Here is a 15,406-nt window from a genome sequence, read left to right as displayed (position 1 = left end):
CTGGGGGTCGACTGCGCTTAGGAAAACTTTTTTCCTAATTCAAAGAACTTGTTTCTAAATTTTTAATGTTGATGTGATAGGCGGGGCATGCTAAGAAGGCGGATGTGTATGATCAAGAAATTAATAGTCGCAGGGCCCATGAAAGAAAGAGCGTCCATACCAAAGTGGCGAATGTTTGATAAAAACGTTCACAATAGTAAACAGCATAGATCACCTGTTCAATCGCTGATCGATTACTTAAATCATTTGCTCAGTAGTGTTTTTCAAACATTTTTGTAGACGACTGGTATTTGCATTATTTACATATTTTAAAATGTTTGCTTAACTGGCTGCTCAAAGTAAATTTATTAACTAGGTTTTAGAAATGAATATTAATATGTAGTCTGATTTTTTGTATTCACATTTAAAAGAAAAGCTGATTTGAAACACAAATGGGTAATTCATGGCACTTCAATTTAATAACCGCGTGCGAAAAACAAACCTTTCTTCCATTCTCTGGCCATTCGCGACAGACATTCTCCCTGTGAGCTATTATTTGACAGGTAGGTATGGCAATGGAGGAATAGGAAGATTGTTCACTTGCATGAATTCACAATAGTTATGTTTATATTCAAAATAAATTTGAACGTATTTTTTTTCCAAAATATAATATGAATATCTGTCCTAAATTTGCTTTGTTTGCTGAACACTCTTGGCATAAGGCTCAAGTATGTTTCATCCTATCCGAGTGATAAAAGAATCCAATATGATTATAATACTGAGGCTCATATTTTTCACATATTTTGGACTCATATCGGATTCCTGAATTATGAGCACTTCAAGAATGTTTGAGGGGTTATAGTTTTTTCCTAAAATAATTTGTTAAATTTTGTTTAGTATCTATGTAAATATGTAATATTTGGGAACTCATTAGCAAAGAAATGGGAAATTATTTAGATATGCATGTTTAAATTTGAATAGCGATTAATAAATTTTTCTAATATAGAGAACGAATTAAATTTGCTCGCAATAATGAAATTTTCGTCAATACACAGAAATAATTATTTTTTGTTTTAGATAATTAATTACATATGTAATAGTAAGAATGTAAGTAAATAAGTATGTATGTAGTAAAACGAAGGTTTTGAGCATTTATATATATGTATGTAAGTATGTAGCAACAGTTGCTGCCAGCAACAAAAGTAAGTTGCAAATACACTTACTTGTATCATCAATTATTTTTTGTTCTTTTGGTTTATGTTTAATTGTTTTTTGTTTTGTATCCGTTGTGATTTCTGTTGGTTCTTCCTCACGATCTAATGGTGTACTCTGTACAGTGTCCTCTGGTTGTGTTTGTGGTTTAGGTTTTTTACGTGTTTTTGGTGTAGTTGTGGTTTCTTCAACTATGGTAACCTTTTCGTCAATTATGTCTGTGAGTGGTGTTTCTTCGATTTTTTGTGTGATTTCGAAATTAGAAGGTATATGTTTATCTATGGATTGCTTCTTGGGCTTTTTGAGCTTTTCTTGTTTCTCCGGTTTTTCAGCTTTTTTAATGTCGTCAGGTGTTTCAGTGTCTTCTTGTGGTTTAATACTTTCTTTTCTTTCTTTTGGTTTCTTAATTATTGGCACATCAATCTTTTCGTATTGTTCAAGTTCAACTTTTGGTATTTCTTCATCGATTAATTTTTGTACGTATTCAGCCAATTCATCTTTTTTAATTTTCTTGATTGTCTTTTTAGGTTTCTTTGGTTTTTGTTCTACTGCTTGTACATTTTCTTCAGGTTGTTCTTCGATAGTTGTGGTTGCTGTTTGTGGTTCTTCAGTTATTATGACAACAACTTCAGGACTAGCATCATCTTGTACTGTCACTATATTTATGGTGCTATCTTTTTTGCCCTGTTTCTTCTTAAGTACACGTTTGGTGGTGACTTGTTGAACTGGTTCTCCTTTCTGATCGGTTATTTCTTCAACTCTAACCTCAGCTGGCGCTTCTTCTGTAATAACAACTGGTTCTTGAGATATTTCAGTCTCTACTATTTGAACTGGTAACAACTCCTCAGCTTCGTCCTTTGATTCTTCCACAACATGCACCTCGTCCATAGGCTTTTCATCCAAAATTTCTTGTGATTTTTTAGATTTTACTTTTTTCTTAGATTCTGGTTTCTTAACTTCTTGAGGTCTTTCATCATCTTTAACTGTGACGTCATTAACTTCATTATCGCTCTTTTTATGCTTCGGCACTGTTTCAAACTCAATTTTTTCATATTTTTCCAGTTCTGTTTTTGGTATTTCTTCCTCGATCAATTTCTGTATGTAATCTTGCAAATCGTCCTTTTTCACCTTTTTGACCTTCCTCTTTGGAGCTTTAGGTTTTGCAATATCTTCTGCAGTTTCTTTTTCTTCGTGAGTTTCTATGATTGTAACTTCCGCTTCCGGTTGGTCTTCAGTTTGTACTTCTATTAATTCTATAATATCTTCTTTTGGACCTTGTTGTCGTTTTAATTTGCGTTTTCTTACAGTTTGTGTTTGTACGTCACCTTTATCGTCCACAATTTCCTTAGTTTCTGTTTTGGATTCAATTTCCTCAACATGCACTGGCTCAGTTACCGATTCTAAAGGACTATATTCAGGCTTATCCTCCTCAATGATTTTAACCTTGTCTTTGGTTGGTTTCATCTTCTTTGGTTTTTCATGCCCTTCACTGACTGTGACTTCAAAGCCTTCACTTTCCTCAGGCGCAGGTTGACCTTCAATAGCTTTAATTTCTTCGCATGGAATATCGTCAAGCTTATCTTCCTCTACAACCTTTACCTTGTCTTTAGTTGGCTTCTTTTTCTTTGGTCTTGGAGTTTCTTCAGCAACAGTGACTTCGAGGCCTTTAGATTCCTCTACATCTGGTTGATCTTTAGCAATCTTGATTTCTTCGGACAGCGTTTCCTCAGGCTTATCCTCATCAACAACCTTAATCTTATCCTTAGTTGGTCTCTTCTTTTTTGGCTTCTGAACGTCTTCAATAATACTTATTTCGAGGTCTTCAGTTTCTTCTGAAACTGGTTGATCTTCAGCAATCTTAATTTCTTCGGATGGTATTTCCTCAGGCTTATCCTCCTCAACCACCTTAACCTTATCCTTAGTTGGTTTCTTCTTCTCTGTGTTCGGAGCTTCCTCAGTACTAGTAAATTTGTGGTCTTCAGTTTCCTCGGAAGCTGGTTGATCTTCAGCAACCTTTATTTCGTCAGCTGAAATTTCCTCAGGCTTATCCTCTTCAACTATCTTCACTTTATCTTTGGTTGACTTCTTTTTCTTTGGCTTCTGAGCTTCCTCACTTATATCAATTTTGTGATCTCCAGTTTCTTCGGAAACTGGTTGGTCTTCAGCAATCTTAATTTCTTCGGACGGAATTTCCTCTGACTTATCAGCGTCGACCACCTTAACTTTATCTTTAGTTGTCTTCTTCTTCTTTGGCTTTTGCAATTCTTCAGTTATATTGATTTCGTAGCCCTTAGCTTCTGGAGATGTAGGTTGTTCTTCAGCTATCTTCACGCTCTGCGATGGAGTTTCAGTGGTAACATCTTCTGGTTTAGTATCCTCCACGACTCTCACCTTTTCCTTGGTTGGCTTCTTTTTCTTCGGTTTTTGCAGTTCTTCTGTGATTGTGACTTCATGGCATTCAGTTTTTTCGGATTGTGGTTGGTCCTCGATAATACTTATTTCTTCACACGGAACTTCTTCAGGCTTCACCTGTTCGACAATTTTCATCTTTTCTTTCATTGGCTTCTTTTTCTTTGGTTTTTGAAGTTCTTCAATAATAGTGATTTCAAAATCTTTAGTTTCTTCGGGGGATGGCTGTTCTTTGGAAACATGTACATCTTCGGATGGACCTCCGGAAAGATCCTCCTCAGGCTTATCATCTTCAATTACCTTTACTTTTTCTTTAAGTGGCTTCTTTTTCTTCGATTTTTGAAGCTGTTCAGTTATAGTAACTTCGAAATCCTTATCTTCTTCAGAAGCAGGTTGCTCCTCTGAAATTTGAACGTCTTCGGATGGGCCTTCAGAAGTAACAGCTTCAGGTGTATCCTCTTCAACAATCTTCACCTTTTCTCTTGCAAGTTTCTTTTTCTTTGGTTTTTGAGGTACGTCGGAAATAGTGACTTGGGATTCCTCAGTTTCATCGGGTGCAGGTTGGTCCTCGGTAATTTGCACTTTCTGGGATGGTGCATCAGCAGAAACGCTTTCAGGCTTATCCTCCTCAATAACCTTCACCTGTTCTTTAGCTGGTTTCTTTTTCTTTGGTTTTTGCTGTTCTTCTGTTACTGTGACTTCAAATCCTTCAGTGTCCTCCAAAGCTGGTTGCTCCTCTGTAACCTTTGCATCCACAGATGCGGCTTCTTCCGGTTGATCTTCAACTACGCCCACTTTCTCTTTGGTAGGTTTTTTCTTCTTTGGTTTTTTTAGCTCTTCCGTAACAGCGACTTCGTTGTCGTTTACTTCGTTTACAGGCTGCTCCTCGATTACTACAATTTCCTCTGGCAAACCTTCCTCAGGCTTATCCTCGTCAGTGACTTTAGGTTTGTGTTTCGCTGGCTTCTTCTTCTTTAGTTTTGCAGATTCTTCAGTAACTGAAATTTCATAGCGTGCAATTTCTTCTTTATGTTGATCTTCCAAGACTTTAATTTTTTCTGCTGGAATTTTCGCAGTATATTCTTCTGGTATATCTTCTTCAACTGAAATTATTTCAGAGGACGTTTCTTCGGGCTTTGCATCTTCAATTACTTTAACCTTTTGTTGTGTTGGCTTCTTTTTCTTTGGTTTCACGGATTTTTCAGTAAATGTTACCTCATAGTTTTCAACTTCCAATTCGGGAAGTTCTTCCTTAATTGCTATTTTGTTTGCCGGAGCTGCCTCTCTAATAACTTCAGGGATACTTTCCTCTATAGAAATAATCTCTGCTGGTATATTTTCTTTGGGTCCATCGTCCTCAGTTATTTTAAATTTCTCTTTGGTAGGTTTCTTTTTCTTTTGTCTTGGTCCTTCGTCAATTGGTTTTGATACATGTTCTTCAGTCTCTGGGCTTTGCTCATCTTCAATTAGTTTTACTTCCTCCGAAGTCTGCTCCTCAGTCTCAGTGGGTTGGGGGGAAGTCTCTTTAACTACTGCTTCAGTTGTTTCGAGATCTTCAGGCACATTTTCATCTTTAATTTTAATTTCTAATTTTGTGGGCTTCTTTTTCTTTGGCTTAGCCTCCTCTACAATTGTTCCAACCTCAAACTCTTCTACATCAGGCTGGGGTTGATCTTCGTCGATCACCACAGTAGTGAATTCGTGAATGTTCTTTTCTTTGGGCTTATCTTCATCAATTTGTTTGACCTTTTGTTTTGGTTTTTTGTCCAGTTTTTTCGGCGAGCCTGTTTTTTCATCGTGTTTGTAGTCATCAGAAATTTTTTCGGGCATTTCTTCAATGACCTTAGCAACATATTCAGGAATATCCTTAGTTTTCATTTTCTTGACCTTCTTTTCTTTAATTTGTATTTCTTGAGGAACATCAACATCACTGCTTGGTACTGTGGCTATGACAGTGATCTCAGCTTCATCAGCATCCTTATCGCGTACTTCAACTATATTCAACATCGTTTCTACAGGTCCTTTTGTATGTTTAACCTTCTTCTTTTTCACAATTTTTTCTTTAACTTTGCCATCTGTGTCCGTAGATGTTTTCGTTTCAACAGTTTCTTCGATGATTTCTACTTTGAACTCTTCATCGGGTACTTCTTGCAGATCACTTTCTAGCACGGATACAGAGAATCGTTTGCTCTTCTTTGAGGTTTTGGGCAATTCTGTTTCGGTCATTTTTACAGAAATTCCTTCCTGTGGTTGATCTGCTTCGACATCATCTTCCTTAACTTCTACTTCTTTGGAAGGTTTCTTCTTTGCCTTCTTTGGTTTGATTTCTTCCGAATCTACAACGCCAACTTGTTGTGGCTCAAGTTTTTCACTTTCAGGTGTTTCGTCTGTTACTTTAATTACCTTCTTTGCTGGTTTTGGTTTCTTCTTAAGTTTGATTGGTCCATCCAAGTCAATTTTCTCATATTTCTCGAGCTCCGTTTTTGGGATATCTTCGTCAATTAGTTTATAAATGTATTCGATAAGATCGTCCTTTTTAACCTTCTTAATTTTCTTCGGTTTAACCATATGGTGTTCATCTTTCTTTTCTATGTCTGGGATTTTTTCTACTTCTTCTACCAGCACTGTTACTTCAGCTAATGAGGAGTCTTCTAATTGCGTTTCTATAATCTCAATTATTTCTTCTTTTGGTCCAACCGCCTTACGGATCTTACGCTTCTTTGTTGTTTGTTTTATCTTTTCGCCATCTTCATTGATAATGTCCTTAACATCTTCTGTGGTTTCAATTTCTTCTACTAAAATGCGGTAGTCATCTACGGGGTGTAGCTCCTCTATTTCAGGTTGCGTGGTTTCTTCCACAGGTATATCAATTTCAGGTACCTCTTCAAATGACGACACACGTATACTATATTCTTCAGTAGTTTCGTCGTGTACTTTGGGAATAGCTTTCGGCCTTTTCTCTTTTTTGGTTGACTTTTTCTTTGGTTGTTCAGGTGCGAAAGATTCAGTTACCTCAGCTTTAAATTCATCTTCCACCTTTTCAATCGACTCAGGCAATTCTTCACCTAAATTAAGTGCGCTTTCATTTGGAATATCTTCAGAAAGCTGGGCTTTTTCCTCAGACGACTTTACTTTTTGCTTTTTAGTTTTAGGATTACGTTTTTTCGTATCTTGATTAGGTTGTTCTATAACCTTTTCCTCGGCTTCTGATTGAATTTGCTTTTGCACAAAATCTTCAATAACGTTCACCAAATATTCATGAATATCTTCTTTTCGCAGTTTCTTTAGTTTCCTAACAATCTTTTTAACAGGCACAGGTGGCATTTCCTTTTCGATCTCTGGCTGAGCTTCTTCGATTTCCACTACTGTAACTTCAGCCGTCGGTTGATCATCACTCTCTGTTATCTCAGATATTTCGAATACCATCTCCATAGGACCTTGCTTACGTTTAAGCTTTCGCTTTTTAACTAATTTCTCTTTAACCTCCCCTTTTTCATCGGTTTCCTTGACAGTCGTAACGGTTTCTTCTACCTCCTCTAGGGACACTGGAGCTTCTGCTATTTTGGTTTCTTTTGGTTTTTTCTGCTTTTTAACTTCACTTGGTCGTTCCTCAAATACGAGCTCATCGAATGTCATTGGCTCAACCTGCTCATCAGTTACACCAATTTGGTAGAATTCGTGCTCTTGTAGAGGTTTTGGTTGCTCTTCTTCGGTCAATACCTCTGCAATTGTTTCTTCTATTTCTTTTTCCTTTTCGCTGGGTAGCTCTTCAATTTTGAACTCGTGTACTGTAACAGGCACATCATCGACTATCTCATAAGTTTTCTTGATACGTTTTGCTTTCTTTTTAGGTTTCTTTGGTGTTTTGGTGAACTCGATCGGTTCAAATTCTTCTAACTCGGTTTTGGTTATTTCTTGTTCTATTAATTGCTGTAAATATTTATCGAAATTGTCATTTGGCGACTTCTTCTTTTTATGCTTTTTAACAATTTGGGGTTGTTCAATGACTGGACGCTCTTCAGTTGGTGTGAACTCTGTTGTTAAAATAGTATACTCGACTTCATCTGGTTTCTGTTGCTCAAATGTTTCAACAACTTCGATGATATATTCTCTTGGACCATGTTTTTTCTTAAGTTTCCGTTTCGTCGTTGTTTGAATTGTAACTTTGCCTTGATCATCAACAGCTTCAGTGGTGGTTACCTCTGGAGTCGCTTCCTCAATTCTTATAATATTTTCCTCTGGTGCTATTTCTTCTTCAGAAACTTTCACTTTATGCTTTTTGGGTTTGCTCGCACGCTTTTTGATTTGTTCTTTCGGTTGTTCTATTACTTCATCCTCATTGTCCGATGGTATTTGTTGTTGTACAAAGTTTTCGATTACGTTCACCAAATATTCCTGAACATCTTCCTTGCGTAATTTCTTTGGTTTTCTAACAATCTTTTTAACCGGTTCAGAAGGTGCTTCCTCTTCAAGTTGTGGCTGAGCTTCTTTGATTTCCACAATTGTGACTTCAGCAATCGGTTGATCATCACTTTCTGTTACTTCGGATATTTCAAACACGGTTTCCTTTGGTCCTTGTTTTCGTTTAACCTTTCGTTTCTTAACCGTTTTTTCTTTAATATCACCCTTTTCATTGGTTTCCTTAACCGTCGTGACGGTTTCCTCCACTTCCTCCAAAGTCACCGGAGATTCTTCAATTGGCTTAGCCTTCGCCTTCTTTTTAATATTAGGCCGCTCTTCATCCATGATCTCATCGAATTTCATTGGCTCAACCTGCTCATCAGTTACACCAATTTTATATGATTCCTGTTCTTGAGGTTTCGGCTGTTCTTCTTCAGTTACTACCTCAGCAGTTATTTCTCCTATTTCTTCTTCCTTTTCGCTGGGTAGTTCTTCAATTTCGAACTCGTGTACTGTAACAGGCTCATCATCGATTATCTCATAAGTTTTCTTGATACGTTTTGCTTTCTTTTTAGGTTTCTTTGGTGTTTTGACGAACTCAATGGGTTCAAATTCTTCTAATTCGGTTTTGGTTATTTCTTCTTCTATTAATTGCTGTAAATATTTATCGAAATTTTCCTTTCGCGACTTCTTCTTTTTATGCTTTTTAACAATTTGGGGTTGTTCAATGACTGTACCCTCTTCAGTTGGTGTGACCTCTGTTGTTAAAATAGTATATTGGACTTCATCTGGTTTCTGTTGCTCAAATGTTTCCACTACTTCGATGATATATTCTCTTGGACCATGTTTTTTCTTAAGTTTCCGTTTCGTCGTTGTTTGAATTGTAACTTTGCCTTGATCATCAACAGCTTCAGTGGTGGTTACCTCTGGGGTCGCTTCCTCAATTCTTATAATATTTTCCTCTGGTGTTATTTCTTCTTCAGAAACTTTCACTTTATGCTTTTTGGGTTTGGTAACACGCTTTTTGATTTGTTCTTTCGGTTGCTCTTTTAAGTTTTCCTCAATGTCCGATGGCATTTGTTGTTGAACAAAGTCTTCGATTACTGTCACCAAATATTCCTGAATATCTTCTTTACGCAATTTCTTTGGTTTCCTAACAATCTTCTTAGCTGGTGCAGAAGTTGCTTCCTCTTCTAGTTGTGGCTGAGCTTCTTCGATTTCCTCAATTGTTACTTCAGCAATGGGTTGGTCGCCTTGAGTTACTTCAGATATTTCGAATGTTGTTTCCTTAGGACCCTGCTTACATTTTACCTTTCGCTTCTTAACTGTTTTTTCTTTCATGTCACCCTTTTCATCGGTTTCCTTGAGCGTCGTTACGGTTTCTTCCACTTCTTCGAAGGTCACCGGAACTTCTTCTATTTTATTAGCCTTAGGTTTCTTCTTCTTAGCTGGACGTTCTTCGCTTACGGGTTCATCGAATTTCATCGGCTCAACCTGCTCATCAGTTACATCAATTTCATATGTCTCATGTTCTTGAGGTTTTGGTTGCTCTTCTGCTACTATCTCAGCAATTGTTTCCTCAATTTCTTCTACCGTTTCACTGGGCAGTTCTTCAACTTCAAACTCGTGTACTGTAACAGGTACCTCATTGATTATCTCATAAGTTTTCTTGATACGTTTAGCTTTCCTTTTAGCCTTCTTTGGTAATTTGGTAAACTCGATAGGTTGAAATTCCTCTAACTCAGTTTTGGTTATTTCCTGTTCTATAAGTTGCTGTAAGTACTCATCGAAATTGTCTTTGGGTGAGTTTTTCTTTTTATGCTTTTGAACTGTTTTGTATTCTTGAACTATTTGTTCTGTGTCCATTGGTATGATCTCTGATATTGAAATGGTATACACGACTTCATCAGGTTTATTTGCTTCAAATGTTTCAACAACTTCTATGGTATAATCCTTTGGTCCTTCCTTTTGCTTAAGTCTACGTTTCGTTGTTGTTTGCTTTGTGACCTCACCTTCTTCATCAATAACTTCGGAAGTGGTTACCTCCGGTGTTGACTCCTCAATTCGGATAACATATGTTTCATGTAATTGCTCTTTCCTGGGCTGGATGCGTTTGATTTTTCTGGTTCTTTTCACATCGTCTTCCTTTACATCAATAATATAGTCACCTGTCTCAGGTATATCTTTCTTGTCAACTTCTTCGTCAGATTGCACTTTAATTTTTTGAGATATATCAACTTGATCTTTCGATTGTGTTTCTATAGTTTTAATTTGTTTTGGCTTTCTGGGTTTCTTCTTCTTTTCTTCAACAACAATTTCAGACGGTGGTATTTCAGCATTTGCTGGTTTTTCAAGCTGATCGGCTGCCTCAGGCACAAGAGTAGTACTAAATGTAATATCATCTGTTGCTGGTTTTTCGATGTCTTCCGGAAGTTCTGTTAGCTCATCTCTTAGCAATACTGCAGATTCATCTGGTATTTCTTCAATGACTTTCATTATGTATTCTTTTAATTCTTCCTTTTTGACTCTTATTGTCTTTTTCTTGGGGACTCGCTTTGGCTTTTCTGATGTTGTATCAACAGGCTTTTCTTCAACTTGTGTTGTAACGACTGTTACTTCAGCTTCTGGTTCAGCCTTTGTATGAGTTTCTATAACTTCTATTGTGTATGATTTTCCGCCCTTCTTCTTCTTGAATTTACGTTTAGTTATAGTTTGTTCCTTAACTATACCCTCAGGCGTTTCGCTTGTAACATTCTCAACATTCTCAGAAATTTCTTCAATGCAAGTTACATCAGCAGCAGAAGCTTTAGGTACTTGTGCCGTTTCTTCTGTAGTAGTTGGAGAATCTGTTATTTCTTGGGCGTCTGGTTTGACTTGCTCTGTGTCTGTCACTTGCATTTCGTATTCTGTGCTATGCACTTCAGTTGTTTCCTCTGTAACAGGTTCTTCTTTAGAGACTACTTTCTTCTTTATCGTTTTAGGTTTAGGTGCTTCCTTTGAACTACTTTCTGATAGATCAACTTCTAAAGTGTCCGGCAATTCTATAACAGCTTTCTTCGGTGATTTCTTCGTTTTCTTTGGCTTTTTAGGTTTGCTATCAACGTCAATCTTTTCATATATTTCGAGCTCCGTTTTAGGTATTTCAGCATTAATTAAATGTTGTATGTATTCATCAAGTTCGTCTTTCTTTAACTTTTTAGGTTTCTTCTTCTTTTTCGGCTTATCATCATCTGTCGACGGTTGAACAGCGGCTTCTGAGTCAACAACAAATACTTCATAGACTGTTTCTTTTGTGTCGGCTGCTATTGTTTCTACAATTTCGATAACACTTTCCTCGTTGCCTTTCTTGTGACGCAGTTTGCGCTTCTTACGAATCTCTGTTTGTTCCTTGCCATCATCCTTTACAATAGTCTGTTCAATAAATTCTGGCTGTAACTCTTCTACTTCAACTTCATAAAAATCTGCAGAGTCGTAATCAAAGATTTGCTCTTCAGGCATTTCAATTAGTTCGGCGACAAAATCTTCTAGTTCCTCTTCCTTCATTAATTTAGCCTTTTTCTTTTTCAATATTTTTGGTTTTCCACGCTTCTCGCCAGTATCACTAACATCCGTTGTTGTTACTGTAACCTCGTATGTGGGCTCATCCCCAAAAATTTTAGCTGGCATTTCTATAATTTCTATAATATTTTCCTCCACAGGTGTTATATGCTTAAGTTTACGTATCTTTTTAGTACGTTTCTTTGTTCCGGGCGTGGTTTTTTCTTCCACAATATCAGGTTGCATTTCAATAATTTCAACTTTGTTGAATGGCTTAAGTTTCACGTCATCATATTCATCCTCCGGCTTTGACGATTCGGTTTTGCGCAATTTGAGTTCAGATTGAGTGGCATCTTCCGGCACTTTTGGCTTTCCTGGCGTAATAGGATGCTGTATGGATTCTGGTTGCTCTGGTGTCTTCTTCTTACGTTTATATTTATGTTTATCAATTGAATCGTCTTTATCTGTTTGTGTTGATTCGGCTCCTTCCGATAGTTGCTCATCTTCTGATTCCAATTCTTCGAAATCTATTGGTTCGAACTGTATAAAATCATCACCCACACCAGGGTTTCGACCTTTCCTTTTTCGTTTTGGTTTCTCCTCGACTGCTTTTTCCAGCGTCTCTTTCACAATATCATCAGTTTCCGCTTGCGTTATTGGTTTCAACTCTATATCTTCGATAGCATTATCGTTCTCTGGTAACTTGCCTTTTCCTAACTTTATCTTCTTTGGCTTTTCAGGTTTTTCTTCTTTCAGTTGTTTCTTTGGACGTTTATATTTCTCCACACGTTCCGGTTGTGGCTCCTCTTTGGGTTTAGTATCTTCATAAGTTTCGAGATCTAATTTCTCCAGTTCTTTTTCAGGTTTTTTGCTCGTTTTAACTTTAACATGCCGTTTCTTAACAACCTCCAATGCTTCGTCAATATTTCTTGATAGCTCACCAGTGCCGGGATTGGTTTCTAACATAGTTATAATAGGCTTGAAACAGTATGGCGCATAGGGTATAAACCTTATGACGCTCTTCAAATTGGGTTTCTTAAATATAGAATCTCTCTTTTTAGGCTTTTCGACCTTGGGTTTCTGTTTGGGAGTCTTCAGTTTTAACATTTGTGGAAATTCTGCCACTGATGTGATCTCAAGTCTCTTGGGTGTTTTCACTTCAATTCGTTCTATTTTCATAGGTACTAATTTAATTGGTTTAGGTTTAGGTGCGGATTCACGACGCGCCCGCTGAGGTTTTTGCATTTCAGTTCGTTTATATTCTTGTAGTATAGTTTTCGGTATTTCTTGGTGTATTAGGAATTGTATATATTCTTCTAAATCATCTTTTTTAACAATCTTTTTAGTTTTACGCTTTTTCTTTAATTTAGTTTGCTCTGCAATGACCGTGTTAGGAGAACCATCCATATCATCAATGACTCTGATTTTATGATCAATTGGCTGTGTTTCTATTGATTTACTCTCATCGTCTGAATGAACAACCACTGTACTCTCTTCATCTTTACCTTCTTCTTGTTTAGTCACCACCTCGATAACTTGCTCACGCCCATCAATCTTTTTCTTGATTTTTCTCTTTTTAACCATAGTTACTTTAGGTTCTATCAAATCTTCTTCATTCACATTCACAGGCTGTTGTACCTCATATACCTCTTCGGGCATATATTCTATAACAACTTCCTCGGGTGATTCGTCGATATCTTCAAATGGTTTATGTTTAGGTTTTTTATGTTTGGTTTTCTTTATTGTATCTGGTGTTTGTGTAATGTCTTCAGTGACATCATCTGGTTCTGTAATTGTGTACTCTTTGCTATCTTGGTCTATACAAGAGAAAATTTGGGTCTAAGTTAGCTCTCAACAGTAACGATTTCACTCATATATTTTTTTTTTAAATTACTATATAGCTTTTTTATTTATATGGATTGTAAAATTATTCTACTTAACTAATATATACCGACATACTCTCCTTTTTTCCATTATTTTGTAAATCATATATAGCTATAATTTCCGTGATTTGAGTGAAAAACTTATGGGTCGTTTTTGTGAGTACGACTTATATATAAAAGTATTCTTAAAGTAAAATAGTTATAAAAAATATTTTCCAACTAGTAACCACCGATTTAATTTTGTCGGAATGTTAAAAATTCATTAAAGAAGAATAAATGGACATGTTTTTATTTGTATATATACATTAAAGTGCTTCAAATCAGAGAGAAGTTGTTGTGAATTTTGAAACTTTGTATCAAAATTTTTTTCAATAATTAAGGTTGTCTTACCAAAAACCCTGGAAGAACATACCAAAAAAAGGTTGCTTTGTAGATATGATACCCATTTACACAGCAATAAATATACACACAGAGACACAGAGCAACTAATCGAAAAGGCTGTTCGCAAAAAGTCTAGTCCCTGTGACAGCAACGCAACCAAAGGAATATTCAGCAAAACGCTATACGTGAACTACACGCATAAATTGTGAAGATATACTACCATAGTAGTGCAGTTAATGAAAAGCATTTTATATAATAAGAAGTCCGTTCTTTTCGAATGAAACTTTATTAATAATCTCCAAATTTCTGCAATGCTTATAACTAAGTTGACAAAAATGAACTTAAAACTAATAATGGTAACTGTAATATGTAATGTTGTTGTTAATTGGGAATAAAGAGAAAGATATTTATTTTTTGGAAGTTGTTTACGGAAATATAGCTAATAAGTGAGCAGATATGGAAAGCGAAGGAAAGGTGTGAGAGGAAATGGTATAAGTAAGAAGAGCATGACAGTTATTAGTAGAGGGTGTGTCAGTATGTGACTAATGATAATTATTGGTAGAGGGTGTGTCAGTATGTGACTATATACAGAATATTTGCTTTTATTTATTCGACAGTTCAGTGATTCGAAAGAAAACAATAGGCGTGAAATTATAGAAAATTTCTTAAGAGTTTCAACAGCATTGTAAATTCAACTCGGAACAAAATGTGTTTAAATATACATTAGAGTGGTTGTAAATCAAATAAATAAATTTCTGTAGTCTCACCACTTGATATGGTAATAACAGCGTCAAAAATATCACATATACAGAGGAAGAGGGCTGGGAGCCGCCTGTGCTGGAAGTACCACTTTGAAATCGATTTAATTCCCCTCGGTGTGACCAATTGGCAACAAAAATCCAAACTAAGAAGAGACTGTAGCGTTATGTTGGAAGACCATAACAATTTAAACAATTAAGCTCCAATTAAGTCAGTAAGTAAGTTTCAAGTGATGTTCGGTTCTAAGTAACAAGAACTTTGATCACTATACTTACTGGATTAGGCGAACTAAGACATAGCTCTTATTTTTAGCCGAATTTCGACATGGAAAATTTTTAAAACAAATTCTGGTGAGAGGCAATTTTTCAAAAGTTTGCTGATATAATTATTCAGAAATTTGTTATCAGTCTCTCTCTCTCTCTTCACTGCGATTTTAGGGTATTAGACTTTGAGAACGAGGTTCACCGGGTAAGTGTTTTGCATAGTATTTTGATGAGTTTTCAAAAATGTGTCTGAGGACATTTTTGTGCTTATTTTCTACATACGTTTGACTTTTTGAGTTTCGAATTTCTTCATAATGCTTACGTAGATAAATTCTTAAGTTTCTGGGGGGCGGGGCTTTTTCAATCAAATGTCTGTTGGAATACCCAGGTTTCTGAGTTTTCAGAAACAACTGTTTTTTCAGCATTCAATTACTCTCCTCTCAATTACTCGCAAGGCTGGAGATAAAAGAAGACATGCTGAGGCAGTTATGAGCGCGGTGTGTTGACAGATCTACAGTGTGTTTCTTTTAGCCTTGGCACAGCATACAAGCGGTCGCCTAATGGCTTATAAGTGGCTATGAG

At 36.4% G+C, this 15,406-nt stretch overlaps 1 protein-coding gene across 4 annotated transcripts in view; it reads right to left on the bottom strand.

The window, feature by feature from the left end:
* The window catches only part of sls (sallimus), a 223,826-nt gene that overhangs the window by 50,729 nt on the left and 157,691 nt on the right, over nucleotides 1-15,406 (bottom strand). For 3 of the 4 annotated variants that reach the window (XM_067788667.1, XM_067788666.1, XM_067788669.1), the window contains one exon: nucleotides 1,203-13,355. The exons of the other annotated variant lie outside the window; for it this stretch is intronic. In XM_067788667.1, the coding sequence (XP_067644768.1) occupies nucleotides 1,203-13,355 (12,153 nt within the window). The remainder of the gene's footprint in view (nucleotides 1-1,202; nucleotides 13,356-15,406) is intronic. 4 annotated transcript variants of the gene reach the window in all.

Source organism: Eurosta solidaginis, chromosome 5 (assembly GCF_040869045.1).
Source record: "Eurosta solidaginis isolate ZX-2024a chromosome 5, ASM4086904v1, whole genome shotgun sequence".
Taxonomy (NCBI): Eukaryota; Metazoa; Arthropoda; class Insecta; order Diptera; family Tephritidae; genus Eurosta; species Eurosta solidaginis.
The sequence above is the reverse complement of the archived record's forward strand: the minus strand, read 5'-3'. Positions and strand labels throughout refer to the sequence as shown.